We start from the raw sequence: 14,162 nt of genomic DNA, 5'->3' as shown, positions 1-14,162 counted from the left end.
CCAGGCGCAAAGGATTTCCAAGATTCTTTCAAACTACTTCAAAACTCAAGGAAAAGAGATCCCCGAGATTCTTTCAATCCACTTCAAACATCAGACACAAGTGATCCCAGAGATTCATTCAAACTACTTCAAAAACCAGGCATAAAGAAGAGTCCCCGAGATTTTTTCGAACTACTTAAAAAACCCCGACATAAAGAGGTCCTCGAGATTCTTTAAAACTACTTCAAAAAGAAGACGAAGGTTGCCAAAGATTCTTTAAAACTACTTCAAGAACAAAAAAAAGGTCCTGATATTCTTCCAAACTACTTCATAAACCAAAAATCGCGGACAAAGGATCTCCAGATTCTTTCAAACTACTTCAAAAACCAGGTACAAGGGATCCCAAGATTCTTTCAAATTACTTCAAAAACAGAACAGAAATGGTCCCCGAGATCCTTTTAAATTACTCAGAAACCAGACAAGGGATCCCTAAGATTCTTTATTTCAAACTACATATTTAAAAAACAAAAAAGAAGTCTTGATATTCTTTCAAACTACTTCATAAACCAGGCGCAAAGGATTTCCAAGATTCTTTCAAAATACTTCAAAACTCAGACACAAGTGATCCCAGAGATTCATTCAAACTACTTCAAAAACCAGGCATAAAGAAGAGTCCCCGAGATTTTTTTGGAACTACTTCAAAACCCCCAAGACAAAGAGGTCTCCGAGATTCTTTAAAACTACTTCAAAAAGAAGACGAAGGATCCTGAAGATTCTTTAAAACTACTTCAACGACAAAAAAAAGGTCTTGATATTCTTCCAAACTACTTCATAAACCAAAAACCACTGACAAAGGATCTCCAGATTCTTTTAAACTACTTCAAAAACCAGGTACAAGGGATCCCAAGATTCTTTCAAATTACTTCAAAAACAGAACAGAAATGGTCCCCGAGATCCTTTTAAATTACTCAGAAACCAGACAAGGGATCCCAAAGATTCTTTATTTCAAACTACATATTTAAAAAACAAAAAAGAAGTCTTGATATTCTTTCAAACTACTTCATTAACCAGGCACAAAGGATTTCCAAGATTCTTTCAAACTACTTCAAAAACCAAGTAAAATAGATCCCCGAGATTCTTTCAACCCACTTCAAAAATCAGACACAAGTGATCCCGGAGATTCATTCAAAGTACTTCAATAACCAGGCATAAAGAATCCCCGAGATTTTTGCAAACTATTTTAAAAACCCCAACACAAAGGGGTCCCCGAAATTGTTTCAAACTACTTCAAAAACCAGGCATAAGGTGTCCCCAAGATTCTTTAAAACTACTTCAAAAATAAAACAAGAGATCCCGAAGATTCTTTCAAACTACTTGAAAAACAAAAAAAGGGTCTTGACATTCTGCCAAACTACTTCATAAACCACGCACAAAGAATCTCCAGATTCTCTCAAACTACTTCAAAAACTACGTACTAGGGATCCCCCACATTCTTTCTAACTACTTCAAAAACAAAACAAACGGGTTCTCCGAGAGCCTTCAAACTACTCCAAAAACCAGACACAAAGGGCAGAGTTGCCAGATTGGCATATTTTCTTCCGAATTTGGGGGAATTTGAGAACGTTGGGAGAATTCTTGGGGAATGAAAAATTTGGGGGAATTTTTTGACGAATGAAAAATTTCGGAGGGGATATTTGGTGGGATTTTTGTTAAGGGGTTTGTTAAATGTGTTAGAGTATAGATTTAATGAATTCATATAAAAATATATTTATAAAAAAATAATTGTGTCTGTTTTTTATATTTAAGCAACATTAGTAGGTAAATATTATTGTTAGATATTATTAGTTCATATGTTATGTGAACAAATTTATGGTTATTCAATAAAAATCCACATTTACATCACAATTTTAAGAACCCATTTCTTCCAGAACGTGCACAAAAATTAGGAAGATATTTTTTAACCTGCAGTCTCTTTAAATTTAACAAAAATTTTAATTTCCTGGATAATAAATAAATAAATAAAAAAAAAAAAATTTCGGGGATTTGCCCTTTATTTTGGGGAATTTCGTGCTTGGAGTGAAGGATTTTGAAAATCGCATGTGGCAACTCTGACAAAGGATCCCCGAGATTCTCTAAACTACTTCAAAAACCAAACAAAACGAGTTTCCGAGATTGTCCAAATTACTTCAAAAACCAGACACAAAGGGTCTCCACGAATCTTTAAAAATTACTTCAAAAACAATAGACAAAAACAAAGATTCTTTCAAACTACTTCAATATCAAAAAAGGGTCGTGATATTCTTTCAAACTACTTCATAAACCAGGCACAAAGAATACCCGAAATTCTTTCAAATTACTTCAAAAAAAAGACAAGGGATACCCGACATTCTTTCAAACTACTTCAAAAACAAAAAAGAGGTCTTGACATTTTTTCAAATTACTTCAAAAACCAGGTACATGAGATTCTTTCAAATTACTTCAAAAACAAACAGAAGGGGTTCCCGAGATCCTTTCAAATTCTTTCAGAAACAATATAAAAAATCCCCGAGATTTGTTCAGACTTCTCGAAAAGCAAAACAAATGGGGTCCCCGAGATTCTTTCAAACTACTACAAAAACAAGGCAAGTGATCCATGAGATTCTTTCAAACTACTTCAAAAACAAGGCAAGTGATCCATGAGATTCTTTCAAACTACTTCAAAAACCCCGACACAAAGGAGTCATCGAGATTCTTTCAAACTTCTCAAAACCCAGGCATAAGGAGTCCACAAGATTCTTTCAAATTACTTCAAAAACAAGACGACCTATCCCGATGATTCTTTCTAACTACTTCAAAAATAAAATAGGGGTTACTTTCAAACTACTTCGAAAACTAGACAACAGCGGTCCCGGCGATTCTTTCAATCTACTTCAAAATCAAGCCAAGGCATAACCGACATTATTTCAAATTGTTTCAAAAACAAAAGAAAAGGGTTCTTCAAGATGCTTCAAATTATGTACTTCAAAAACCAGACAAAAAGGACAGCGTTGCCAGATTTGGGTATTTTCTCCCAAATTTGGGGAATTTGAGGACACAAAGAGGTCTCCGAGATTCTTTAAAACTACTTCAAAAATAAGACGAGGGATATCAAAGATTCTTTCAAAATACTTCAAGAACAAAAAAAGGGTCTTGACATTCTTCCAAACTATTTCATAAACCACGCACAAAGGATCTCCAGACTCTTTCAAACTACTTCAAAAACCAGGTAAAAGAGATCCCCGAGATTCTTTCAACCAACTTCAATAATCAGACACAAGTGATCCCGGAGATTCATTCAAACTACTTCAAAAACCAGGCATAAAGAGTCCCCGAGATTTTTGCAAACTACTTTAAAAACCCCGACACAAAGGGGTCCCCGAAATTGTTTCAAACTACTTCAAAAACTAGGCATAAGTTGTCCCCGAGATTCTTTAAAACTACCTCAAAAATAAAACAAGAGATCCCGAAGATTCTTTCAAACTACTTCAAAAACAAAAAAAGGGTATTGACATTCTGCCAAACTATTTCATAAACCACGCACAAAGAATCTCCAGATTCTCTCAAACTACTTCAAAAACTACGTACTAGGGATCCCCCACATTCTTTCTAACTACTTCAAAAACAAAACAAACGGGTTCTCCGAGAGCCTTCAAACTACTCCAAAAACCAGACACAAAGGGCAGGGTTGCCAGATTGGCATATTTTCTTCCGAATTTGGGGGAATTTGAGAACGTTGGAAGAATTCTTGGGGAATGAAAAATTTGGGGAAATTTTTTGACGAATGAAAAATTTCGGAGGCGATATTTGGTGGGATTTTTGTTAATGGGTTTGTTAAATGTGTTAGAGTATAGATTTAATGGACTTTTTTTATAAAATTTTATTTTTATTGTATTTGTTTATTTATATTATTAGATCATATGTTATGTCAACAAATCTATGGTTATATAAAAAAATCCACATTTATATCACAATTTTAAGAACCCATTTCTTCCAGAACGTGCACAAAAATTAGGAACATATTTTTCTAACCTGCAGTCTCTTTAAATTTGACAAAAATTTAAATTTCCTGGATAATTTTAAATTTAGGGGATTTGCGCTTTATTTTGGGGGAATTTCGTGTTTGGAGTGTAGGATTTTGAAAATCGCATCTGGCAACTCTGACAAAGGATACCCGAGATTCTCTCAAACTACTTCAAAAACCAAACAAAAGGAGTTTCCGAGATCGTCCAAATTACTTCAAAAACCAGACACAAAGCATCTCCGAGAATCTTTCAAAATACTTCAAAAACAAAACAAAACAAAAGGGATTCCTGAGAATTTTTGAATCTACTTCAAAAAACAAACAGAAGTGATCCCCGAGATTCAGTCAAACTACTTCAAAATCCAGGTACAGGATCCCAAAGATTCTTTCAAACTACTTCGAAAACTAGACACATGTGATCCCCGGGATTCTTTCAAACTACTTCAAAATCAAGCCGAGGCATAACCGACATTATTTCAAATTGTTTCAAAAACATAAGAAAAACTATGTACCTACTTCAAAAACCAGACACAAAGGACAGGGTTGCCACGTTAGGGTATTTTCTCCCCAATTTGGGGAATTTGAGGACCTTGGAGGAATTTTCGGCGAATGAAAATATTCGGAGGGGAAACAAAACTTGCAACAAATGCCACAATATTGTATTTGGAATTGGAAAGACAATAATAGGCAATAATAATAATCGATAATAATAGGTTCGAAAACAACGATTTTAAGAGAAGAAGTTGCATCTTGTGAAAAATAGTTGAAACTGCGTTCCAAGCATAATCAAAAGTTTTTTTTTAGTTTTTTAATTTTATTTGATTGCTTAATCTATTAAAACCGACATATCTAATCTTAAAATACTTAAAATATATAATAGTGATTACAATCGCGTACAAGAATTTATTTGGAAATTTACACAACCAAATCTGATACGTGGTACCGCGTGCTTTGAAATGATTATGATCAAATTAACGCGAAAAAATTGATTACTTTCGCACTTATTATATTTTTAAACGCAAATTTGTATGGCAAAAATCGTATACCTGTTAGTTAACTCTGAATCATTTAAAATATTTACAAAAAAAGATTATTATGTCATTGTCAAACAAAAACCTCGTAAGATAAATATAAGCGTGAATCATTTGAATAACCGCACACCCACATACCAGTTAACTTTATTAACAAAATAATGGGAGGAGTATCTCTTGTCTATCATGACGTGCGTTTATATCAACGTCGATAATTATATATTAAAACAAATTTCAAACGATTTTTCATTTACAGTTAGTGAGTAGAAGTCAAAAAATAAATTATTGTCTAGAAAGCCTAAACTACTTATTTTCATCAAGTATTCAATTTTTAATGCAGGAAACAGGTGCCTGCATACTAATCAGAAACGTCTGTTTGGAGAACTGTGTTCGTACAACTCAGACACATTATCTCTCTTATCGTACCCTTTTGCTAAGCACGGTTGCGTCACCGACACATATAGGTATATAAAATACCTTCCTCGTTAGATCATGATCCGTTTCCAGCCGCATTACATTTCCACAATAAATAAAAAAAAAAAAAGAAAGAAAAGCAATTATGTTATTAGTACTAAAGCATCATAAAATCCGATGAATCACAAACACACACACACAAAAAACAAATCATGTTAAAGTACTAGACCTCATGGTACAATAGCGAAACGGATCAATTCTACGTTTGGCACTAACGCTAGATTATACATTCAACAATTTAACACCTATACAAGGATAAAAACGATACTTGTGCAGACAATAACAAACCAAGTGAAATTACATCACTTTCGCATCGTCGCACACCGCGTGAAATCGAATACCGGTTAAGTAAAACCTGCGTTTGTTAGTCCGCGGGCTTAGTCGAAGTTGGTACTTAGTAGTGCTCAGGTCAAAGTTAAACCCACCAAGATGCCCAACTGCCCGAAATGCGAGAAACCCGTCTATTTTGGTATGTCGTTATTTTATTTATTGTTTAGTCAGGGAATTAACGGGAAAATAATTTTGGGATTAATTATTTAATAAGTAGGACGCCGCAGCTGTTCAAACAGTACCAAATACGTACCGTGTGTGTGTAATAGGTATTCATGATCGTGCATCGGTGTTTGGTGGCTAGACGTTAGAGCAGGGGCGGCTCGAGGTGTTTTCCAAATTTGATGAGTTTTGTTTCGTTAGAAAGGTCACTTTGTGAAAATTGTAGGTCGCTTTTTACCGGTGTTGTCAGCTTGTTAAAAGTTTCTCTTGTTTACATAGATTAGGAATCCCTTTTAGTGCGAATTCGTGTATTGGAAAAAAATGTATTGTTTGTTGACTGTGTCACTTTCTAGTGGTGTTGTTTTCACTCTGAGTACGAAGTGTAAACTCCAGGAAGTCTTTGGTGTCGATTTGATGGCTAAAATGATTACATGGCTTGTTTATTTACATTTCAACGTTTTATGTTCATATTTATGTGCGATAAAATTTTACTGTCAAGTATTTGGTTCTTATGGAAATTCGTTACTGATTATTTTCCTTTTTTACTTGAAATTTCTTATGACTCACGAAAAAGCGCCGAGGACATCATGGTTAGGTTATCTTGAAATTTACAAATTAAAAAAGTTTATCGTTTTGAATTTTTTGTACTTTACTGTACCCTACCTAGTCATATCTTGTCAATTAGAGTCGGCTTATTTTCACAAACTGACGTTTTATCAATACAAAATGTGATAATTGGACAAACTCAATCATTTTGATTGACTGAAGCCATTTAAAATCTTCGAACCTCAACTAATCAAAATAAATCGTGGGTCACTGAAGGCGTGTTTCTCGATATCTCATTAATTAATTAAAACAAGGCAAAGGATCTCCGAAATTCTTTCAATCTACTTCAAAAACCAGACAAAAGTGGTCCCCAGGATTATTTTAAAATACTTTAAAAACAAGACAAGGCACAACCGAAGTTGTTTCAAACTATGTAGGTACTTCAAAAACATAACAAAAGGGATCCTCCAAATTTGTTAAATTACTTCAAAAATAAGGCAAGGGTTATCCAAAATTTTTTCAAACTACTTCAAAAAGCAGACAAAATGGTCCCTAAGATTGTTTTAAACTACTTTAACAAGAAAAGGATTATGCGAAATTCTTTTAGACTACTTCAAAAACTAGACAAAAGTAGTCCCCGAGATTGTTTCAAACTACTTCAAGAACCAGACGAAATGCTCCTCGAGATTGTTTCAAGCTACTTCAAAAATAAGACAAGGGTTATGCGAAATTCTTTTAAACTCCTTCAAAAACTAGATAAAAGTGGTCCCCGAGATTCTTTCAAACTACTTCAAAAATTCAGACACAAATAGTCCACAAGATACTATCAAAATATTTCAAAACAAAAGGGTTCCCCAAGATTCCTTCAAACTACTTCAAAAATAAGACAAGGGTTATGCGAAATTCTTTCAAACTACTTAAAAAACCAGAAAAAATGGTCCTCGAGATTGTTTCAAACTACTTCAAGGACAAAAGACAAGGTATCCCCGAGATGCTTTCAAAGCACTTCAAAAACCACACAAAACTGGTCTCTGAGATTCTTTCAAACTACTTCAAAACCCAGACAAAAGTGATCCCCGAGATTTTTTCACAGTATTTAAAAAAAAAATCAAAAAGAATCCCGAGATTCTTTCAAACTACTTCAAACATTAGACACATGTGAGCTCCGAGATTCTTTTAAACTACTTCAAAAACCAGACAAAATGGTTCCTAAGATTGTTTCAAACTACTTTAACAACGAAACACAAGCTATCCCCGAAATTCTTTCAAAGTACTTCAAAAATAAGACAAGGTTTATGCGAAATTCTTTTAAACTCCTTCAAAAACCACACAAAAATGTTTCCCGAGATTCTTTCAAACTACTTCAATAACAGAATACAAGGTATCCCCGAGATCCTTTCAAAGTACTTCAAAAACCACGCAAAACTGTCCCTGAGATTCTTTCAAACTACTTCAAAAACAAAAGAGGTACTGAGATTCTTTCAAACTACTTCAAAAACTAGTCACATGTGATCCCCGGGATTCTTTTAAATTATGTACTTCAAAATTAAGACAAGGCATAACCGAAATCGTTTCAAACTACTTGAAAAACAAAACAAAAGGGGCCTCCGAGATTATTTCAAACTACATACTTCAAAAATCAGATACAAGTTGTCCCCGAGATTCTTTCAAACTACTTCAAAAACTAGACACATGTGACCCCCGGGATTGTTTTAAACTATGTAATTCAAAAATGAGACAAAGCATAACCGAAATCGTTTCAAACTACTTGAAAAACAAAACAAAAAAATGGGTCCCCAAGATTATTTCAAACTACTTCAAAAATCAGATACAAGGAGTCCCCGAGATTCTTTCAAACTACTCCAAAAAGCAGACAAAATGGTTTCTAAGATTGTTTTAAGCTACTTTAACAAGAAAACACAAGGTATCCCCGAAATTCTTTCGAAGTACTTCAAAAATAAGACAAGGTTTATGCGAATTTTTTTTAAACTCCTTCAAAAACTAGACAAAAGTGGTCCCCGAGATTCTTTCAAAGTATGTACTTCAAAAACCACAGAAAAATGGTCCCTGAGATTCTTTCAAACTACTTCAAAAACTAGCCACATGTGATCACCTGGATTCTTTTAAATTATGTACTTCAAAAATAAGACAAGGCATAACTGAAATCGTTTCAAACTACTTGAAAAACAAAACAAAAGGGACCCCCGAGATTATTTCAAAATACATACTTCAAAAATTAGATGCGAGGAGTCCCCGAGATTCTTTGAAACTACTTCAAAAAGCAGACAAAATGGTCCCTAAGATTGTTTTAAACTACTTTAACAAGAAAACACAAGGTATCCCCGAAATTCTTTTGTAGTACTTCAAAAATAAGACAAGGTTTATGCGAAAAATTTTTTAAACTACTTCAAAAACTAGATAAAAGTGATCCCCGAGATTCTTTCAAACTACTTCAAAAATCAGACACAAGTGGTTCCCGAGATTCTTTCAAAATACTTCAAAACAAAAGAGTTCTCCGAGATTCCTTCAAACTACTTCAAAAATAAAACAAGGATTATGCGAAATTCCTTTAAACTACTTCAAAAACTAGACAAAAGTGCTTCCCGAGATTGTTTCAAACTACTTCAAAAACCAAACAAAATGCTCCTCGAGATTGTTTCAAGCTACTTCAAGAATAAGCCAAGAGTTATGCGAAATTCTTTTAAACTCCTTCAAAAACTAGATAAAAGTGTCCCCGAGATTCTTTGAAACTACTTCAAAAATTCAAACAAAATGGTCCCCGAGATTCTTTTAAACTACTTCAAAAATAAAAGAGGTACTCAAATTCTTTCAAACTACTTCAAAAACCAGACAAAATGCCCCCCAGAGATTGTTTCAAATTACTTCAAAAACAGAATACAGGGTATCCCCGAGATCTTTTCAAAGTTCTTCAAAAACCTCACAAAACTGTTGCCGAGATTCTTTCAAACTATTTCAAAAACTAGACAAAAGTGGTCCCGAGATTCTTTCAAACTACTTCAAAAAGCAGACAAAATGGTTTCTAAGATTGTTTTAAGCTACTTTAACAAGAAAACACAAGGTATCCCCGAAATTCTTTCGAAGTACTTCAAAAATAAGACAAGGTTTATGCGAATTTTTTTTAAACTCCTTCAAAAACCAGACAAAAGTGGTCCCCGAGATTCTTTCAAAGTATGTACTTCAAAAACCACAGAAAAATGGTCCCTGAGATTCTTTCAAACTACTTCAAAAACTAGCCACATGTGATCACCTGGATTCTTTTAAATTATGTACTTCAAAAATAAGACAAGGCATAACTGAAATCGTTTCAAACTACTTGAAAAACAAAACAAAAGGGACCCCCGAGATTATTTCAAAATACATACTTCAAAAATTAGATGCGAGGAGTCCCCGAGATTCTTTGAAACTACTTCAAAAAGCAGACAAAATGGTCCCTAAGATTGTTTTAAACTACTTTAACAAGAAAACACAAGGTATCCCCGAAATTCTTTTGTAGTACTTCAAAAATAAGACAAGGTTTATGCGAACAATTTTTTAAACTACTTCAAAAACTAGATAAAAGTGATCCCCGAGATTCTTTCAAACTACTTCAAAAATCAGACACAAGTGGTTCCCGAGATTCTTTCAAAATACTTCAAAACAAAAGAGTTCTCCGAGATTCCTTCAAACTACTTCAAAAATAAAACAAGGATTATGCGAAATTTCTTTAAACTACTTCAAAAACTAGTCAAAAGTGCTTCCCGAGATTGTTTCAAACTACTTCAAAAACCAGACAAAATGCTCCTCGAGATTGTTTCAAGCTACTTCAAGAATAAGCCAAGGGTAATGCGAAATTCTTTTAAACTCCTTCAAAAACTAGATAAAAGTGGTCCCCGAGATTCTTTGAAACTACTTCAAAAATTCAAACAAAATGGTCCCCGAGATTCTTTTAAACTACTTCAAAAATAAAAGAGGTACTCAAATTCTTTCAAACTACTTCAAAAACCAGACAAAATGCCCCCCCAGAGATTGTTTCAAATTACTTCAAGAATACAGGGTATCCCCGAGATCCTTTCAAAGTTCTTCAAAAACCTCACAAAACTGTTCCCGAGATTCTTTCAAACTATTTAAAAAACTAGACAAAAGTGGTCCCGAGATGCTTTCAAACTACTTCAAAAACCAGACAAAATAGTCCCCGAGATTGTTTGAAATTACTTCAAGAACAGAACACAAGCTATCCCCGAGATCCTTTCAAAGTACTTCAAAAACTACACAAAACTGTCCATGAAATTCTTTCAAACTACTTCAAAAAGAAAAGCGGTACTGAGATTCTTTCAGACTACTTCAAAAACTAGTTAGATGTGATCCCCGGGATTCTTTTAAATTATGTACTTCAAAATTAAGACAAGGCATAACCGAAATCGTTTCAAACTACTTGAAAAACAAAACAAAAATATAGATCCCCAAGATTATTTCAAACTACTTCAAAAATCAGATACAAGGAGTCCCCGAGATTCTTTCAAAGTACTTCAAAAACGTCACAAAACTGTCCCCGAGTTTCTTACAAACTACTTCAAAAACTAGAAAAAAGTGGTTCCGAGATGCTTTCAAACTACTTCAAAAACCAGACAAAATGGTCCCCGAGATTGTTTCAAACTACTTCAAGAACAGAACACAAGGTATCACCGAGATCCTTTCAAAGTACTTCAAAAACCACACAAAACTGCCCCTGAGATTCTTTCAAACTACTTCAAAAACCAGACCCAAAGGGCAGGGTTGCCAGATGGGGCATTTTATCCAAAATTTGGGGGAATTTGAGAACGTTGAAGGAATTTTGAGGAATGAAAAGCTTGGAGGAATTTTTTGGAGAATGAAAAAAATATTTATATTTTGTGGGATTTTTAAAAATCCACATTTATGTCACAGTTTTAAGATACATCAGAAAAAAAGTCAAGTTGTACGATTCTTTGAGAACTACACTCTAGAATTATTTATAACTATACAAAGTGTTCTGTTTTTAAGGCGCGATACAACACTTAATTTTTTTAAATGAAACATTCTATATATTTTTATATGTTATAATTGCCCTCTTGTAGACTAGACAACCACGGTTTATTTTTGAAATTATGATGCAACGTTGCCAGATCATTCCAATTTTTTTGAAATTTTTCAGCAATGGACGGGTTCACAAAAAAAATCACATTAGGGTTATTTTGAAAATCTGTGTTACAAGATTTTGTGGAGAAATAAATTAATAAAGGTAGTCACTTTGTGTTGTAGTATAAATGAGGTTAAGTTTCCATATACAGAGTGTTTATAAACAATATTTATTAAAAAATTAATAAATTGTAATAATTATATTACAATTTTCAAATATCGATATTTTGATAGTTGAGAACAAAAATAGAGCGTCATGCAGTAATAAAATACAGGGTGTTTCATTGGAAAAACTGAAATATCGATATTTGGAAATACTATAATTTTAGATTATCATTAAAATGTATATTATCATTAAACTATACAGAATGTTTTGTTTTTAACAGCATATATATGTTTACATATTCTGATTGCCCCTTCTTAGGCGACAGTCTACTTCTGAAAGTGTGATGCGACGTTGCCACGTTATTCCAATTTACCTGGAATTGGTTTTCAATGGAAAAATCACTTTTATTAAATCGATTGAAATCACCTTTTGATTGAGATTAATATAATTTTAATGATGTACAAGGTAATACTTAATCCGAAGGATAACAAACTAATCCGATAATCTTTAAACATTTTTCAACAACCTTTAGAACAAATTATTTGTTTAAAAAATTGTTATTTTCCTGTCGACTAATATTTCATAGAACACTTATATCTAGGTTTCTGTTCAATAAACTTACGTAATATAATCATAAGCGTATCTATTTATCTATACATTTTTTAAAATATATAAGTGGAGCTCTTGTCACCATAGCAACTATTTACACATTTTGCGATAAAAGTTGTCAATTAAAAAATTAGCTTTAAACAAATTCTCTAACTTATTATTTCTAATTTGTTCTAATTACTGCGTATATTTTATTAACTCCCGAGGTGCTAATATTCATTTTTGGCGTCACCCAGAAAGCAGAATTATCTCGTTTTTTATTACAGGAGCTGAAGTAATCAATCCTGTGGGTAGTCATGGAGAACTGTCAACCAAAAAAAAATCTTTGTGATATGATACCACCCAATAAGCCCATTGTAAAACGTGTGACACACGAATTATATTCTCCCTATGATGTTCTTTGAGCGCTTTCGTGGTTACCGATCACAGAATGAGTAAGACTTTACTTTTCCTGGCATTTAAAAAACTCGACGTATAATTTGTATACATAGAACACAACATTTATCGACTTCCTTTTACCACGACATGACTTATTGATAGATCGTGCATAATAATTACTCGAACACTATTCTCTAAAAAATGCTCACTCTAATCGTTAGCTCTCCACTGACCTCGATGGAAAGTCTGAGTAACTAGTACTTATCCAGCGGAAATGTTTATCGCACCGAAATATGTATAGCATTTCCCTAAACACACGCCAAAATTTGCCAGTGAAATTTTTCACGCTTACATTTCTCTGATAACAACTTCGCTGATAAGTTTTGAAAAATGATATAAATTCCACGTGGAGTATCAGCACGAAGGGTGTGAATGAGGCTTGTTCCGTAATCAACCCGTAATTAGCTAATGGAACGACGCCATAAATTTTGCACATTGTAATGCAAAGTTCGTTACTAACGTGATAATCAGCTCATCGATCGTTTTTCGTCACGACTTTTTTTCTTAAATTTTGGTGTTTCAGCCGAACGCAAGACCTCCCTGGGAAAGGACTGGCACGCAGCTTGCCTCCGGTGCGAAAAGTGTAACAAGACCCTTACTCCGGGCTCCCACGCCGAGCACGAAGGGAAGCCCTACTGCAACCAGCCCTGTTACGCCGCCATGTTTGGCCCTACGGGCTTCGGACGCGGAGGCGCCGAGAGCTACGTCTACAAGAAATAATTTTTCCGTTTTGGTCATATTTTGCAATTATACGAAGTGTTAATAATTCTGTATATCAGTCTATTTTTTTATAGCTTTTTCGATTAAACTGTATTGGTGACAATAAAGTTTTTTTTTTTCTAGTTTTATTATTACTGAATTGGCCTATGGAATCTGATTTATTTGTATAAATATGTCGTAACGTGCACTCTGTTAATTCGAAATTTAATGCAGAGATAAGTGATAACGTCGCAACAAAAATAAAGAGGATTAAGGATTTTGTTATCTCTAAGTAGATATAAAGTTGGTTTGGAATCGTACAAGGACAATTATACATGTAAACTTGAGATTAGTATAATTTATATTGAAAGATAGGATTTATTGGATTTTTTCTGAAATTTGTTATCGCACAACCACGAAATTTCTCAAAAATCATTATAGTGTTTATTTTTATAAGGTGACATTTCACGGACTAGTACAATTAAGGAAGTTTTAAAGTGTAGAACATGTTTTAACATCTCGGTAATAAACCCAGTGACCGACTTACTCCATATGGTCAAATATGAATTTATAAACCGCAAATAAAGTATAAATT

General features: G+C 33.7%; 1 protein-coding gene across 1 annotated transcript; it reads left to right on the top strand.

Moving 5' to 3' along the window:
* Nucleotides 1-5,785: 5,785 nt before the first annotated feature.
* LOC135131351 (cysteine-rich protein 1-like) lies at nucleotides 5,786-13,727 on the top strand. The gene is made up of 2 exons (XM_064059027.1): nucleotides 5,786-5,992; nucleotides 13,392-13,727. Exons 1-2 carry the CDS (start codon nucleotides 5,953-5,955, stop codon nucleotides 13,586-13,588), a joined length of 237 nt encoding a protein of 78 aa, XP_063915097.1. The 5' UTR covers nucleotides 5,786-5,952; the 3' UTR covers nucleotides 13,589-13,727.
* Nucleotides 13,728-14,162: the final 435 nt, after the last annotated feature.

Source organism: Zophobas morio, unplaced genomic scaffold, assembly GCF_036711695.1.
Source record: "Zophobas morio isolate AGI-343-1 ecotype UQ-CSIRO unplaced genomic scaffold, CSIRO_AGI_Zmor_V1 ptg000020l, whole genome shotgun sequence".
Taxonomy (NCBI): domain Eukaryota; kingdom Metazoa; phylum Arthropoda; class Insecta; order Coleoptera; family Tenebrionidae; genus Zophobas; species Zophobas morio.
Note: the sequence above shows the minus strand (reverse complement) of the source record. Positions and strands in the feature narration are given on the sequence as shown.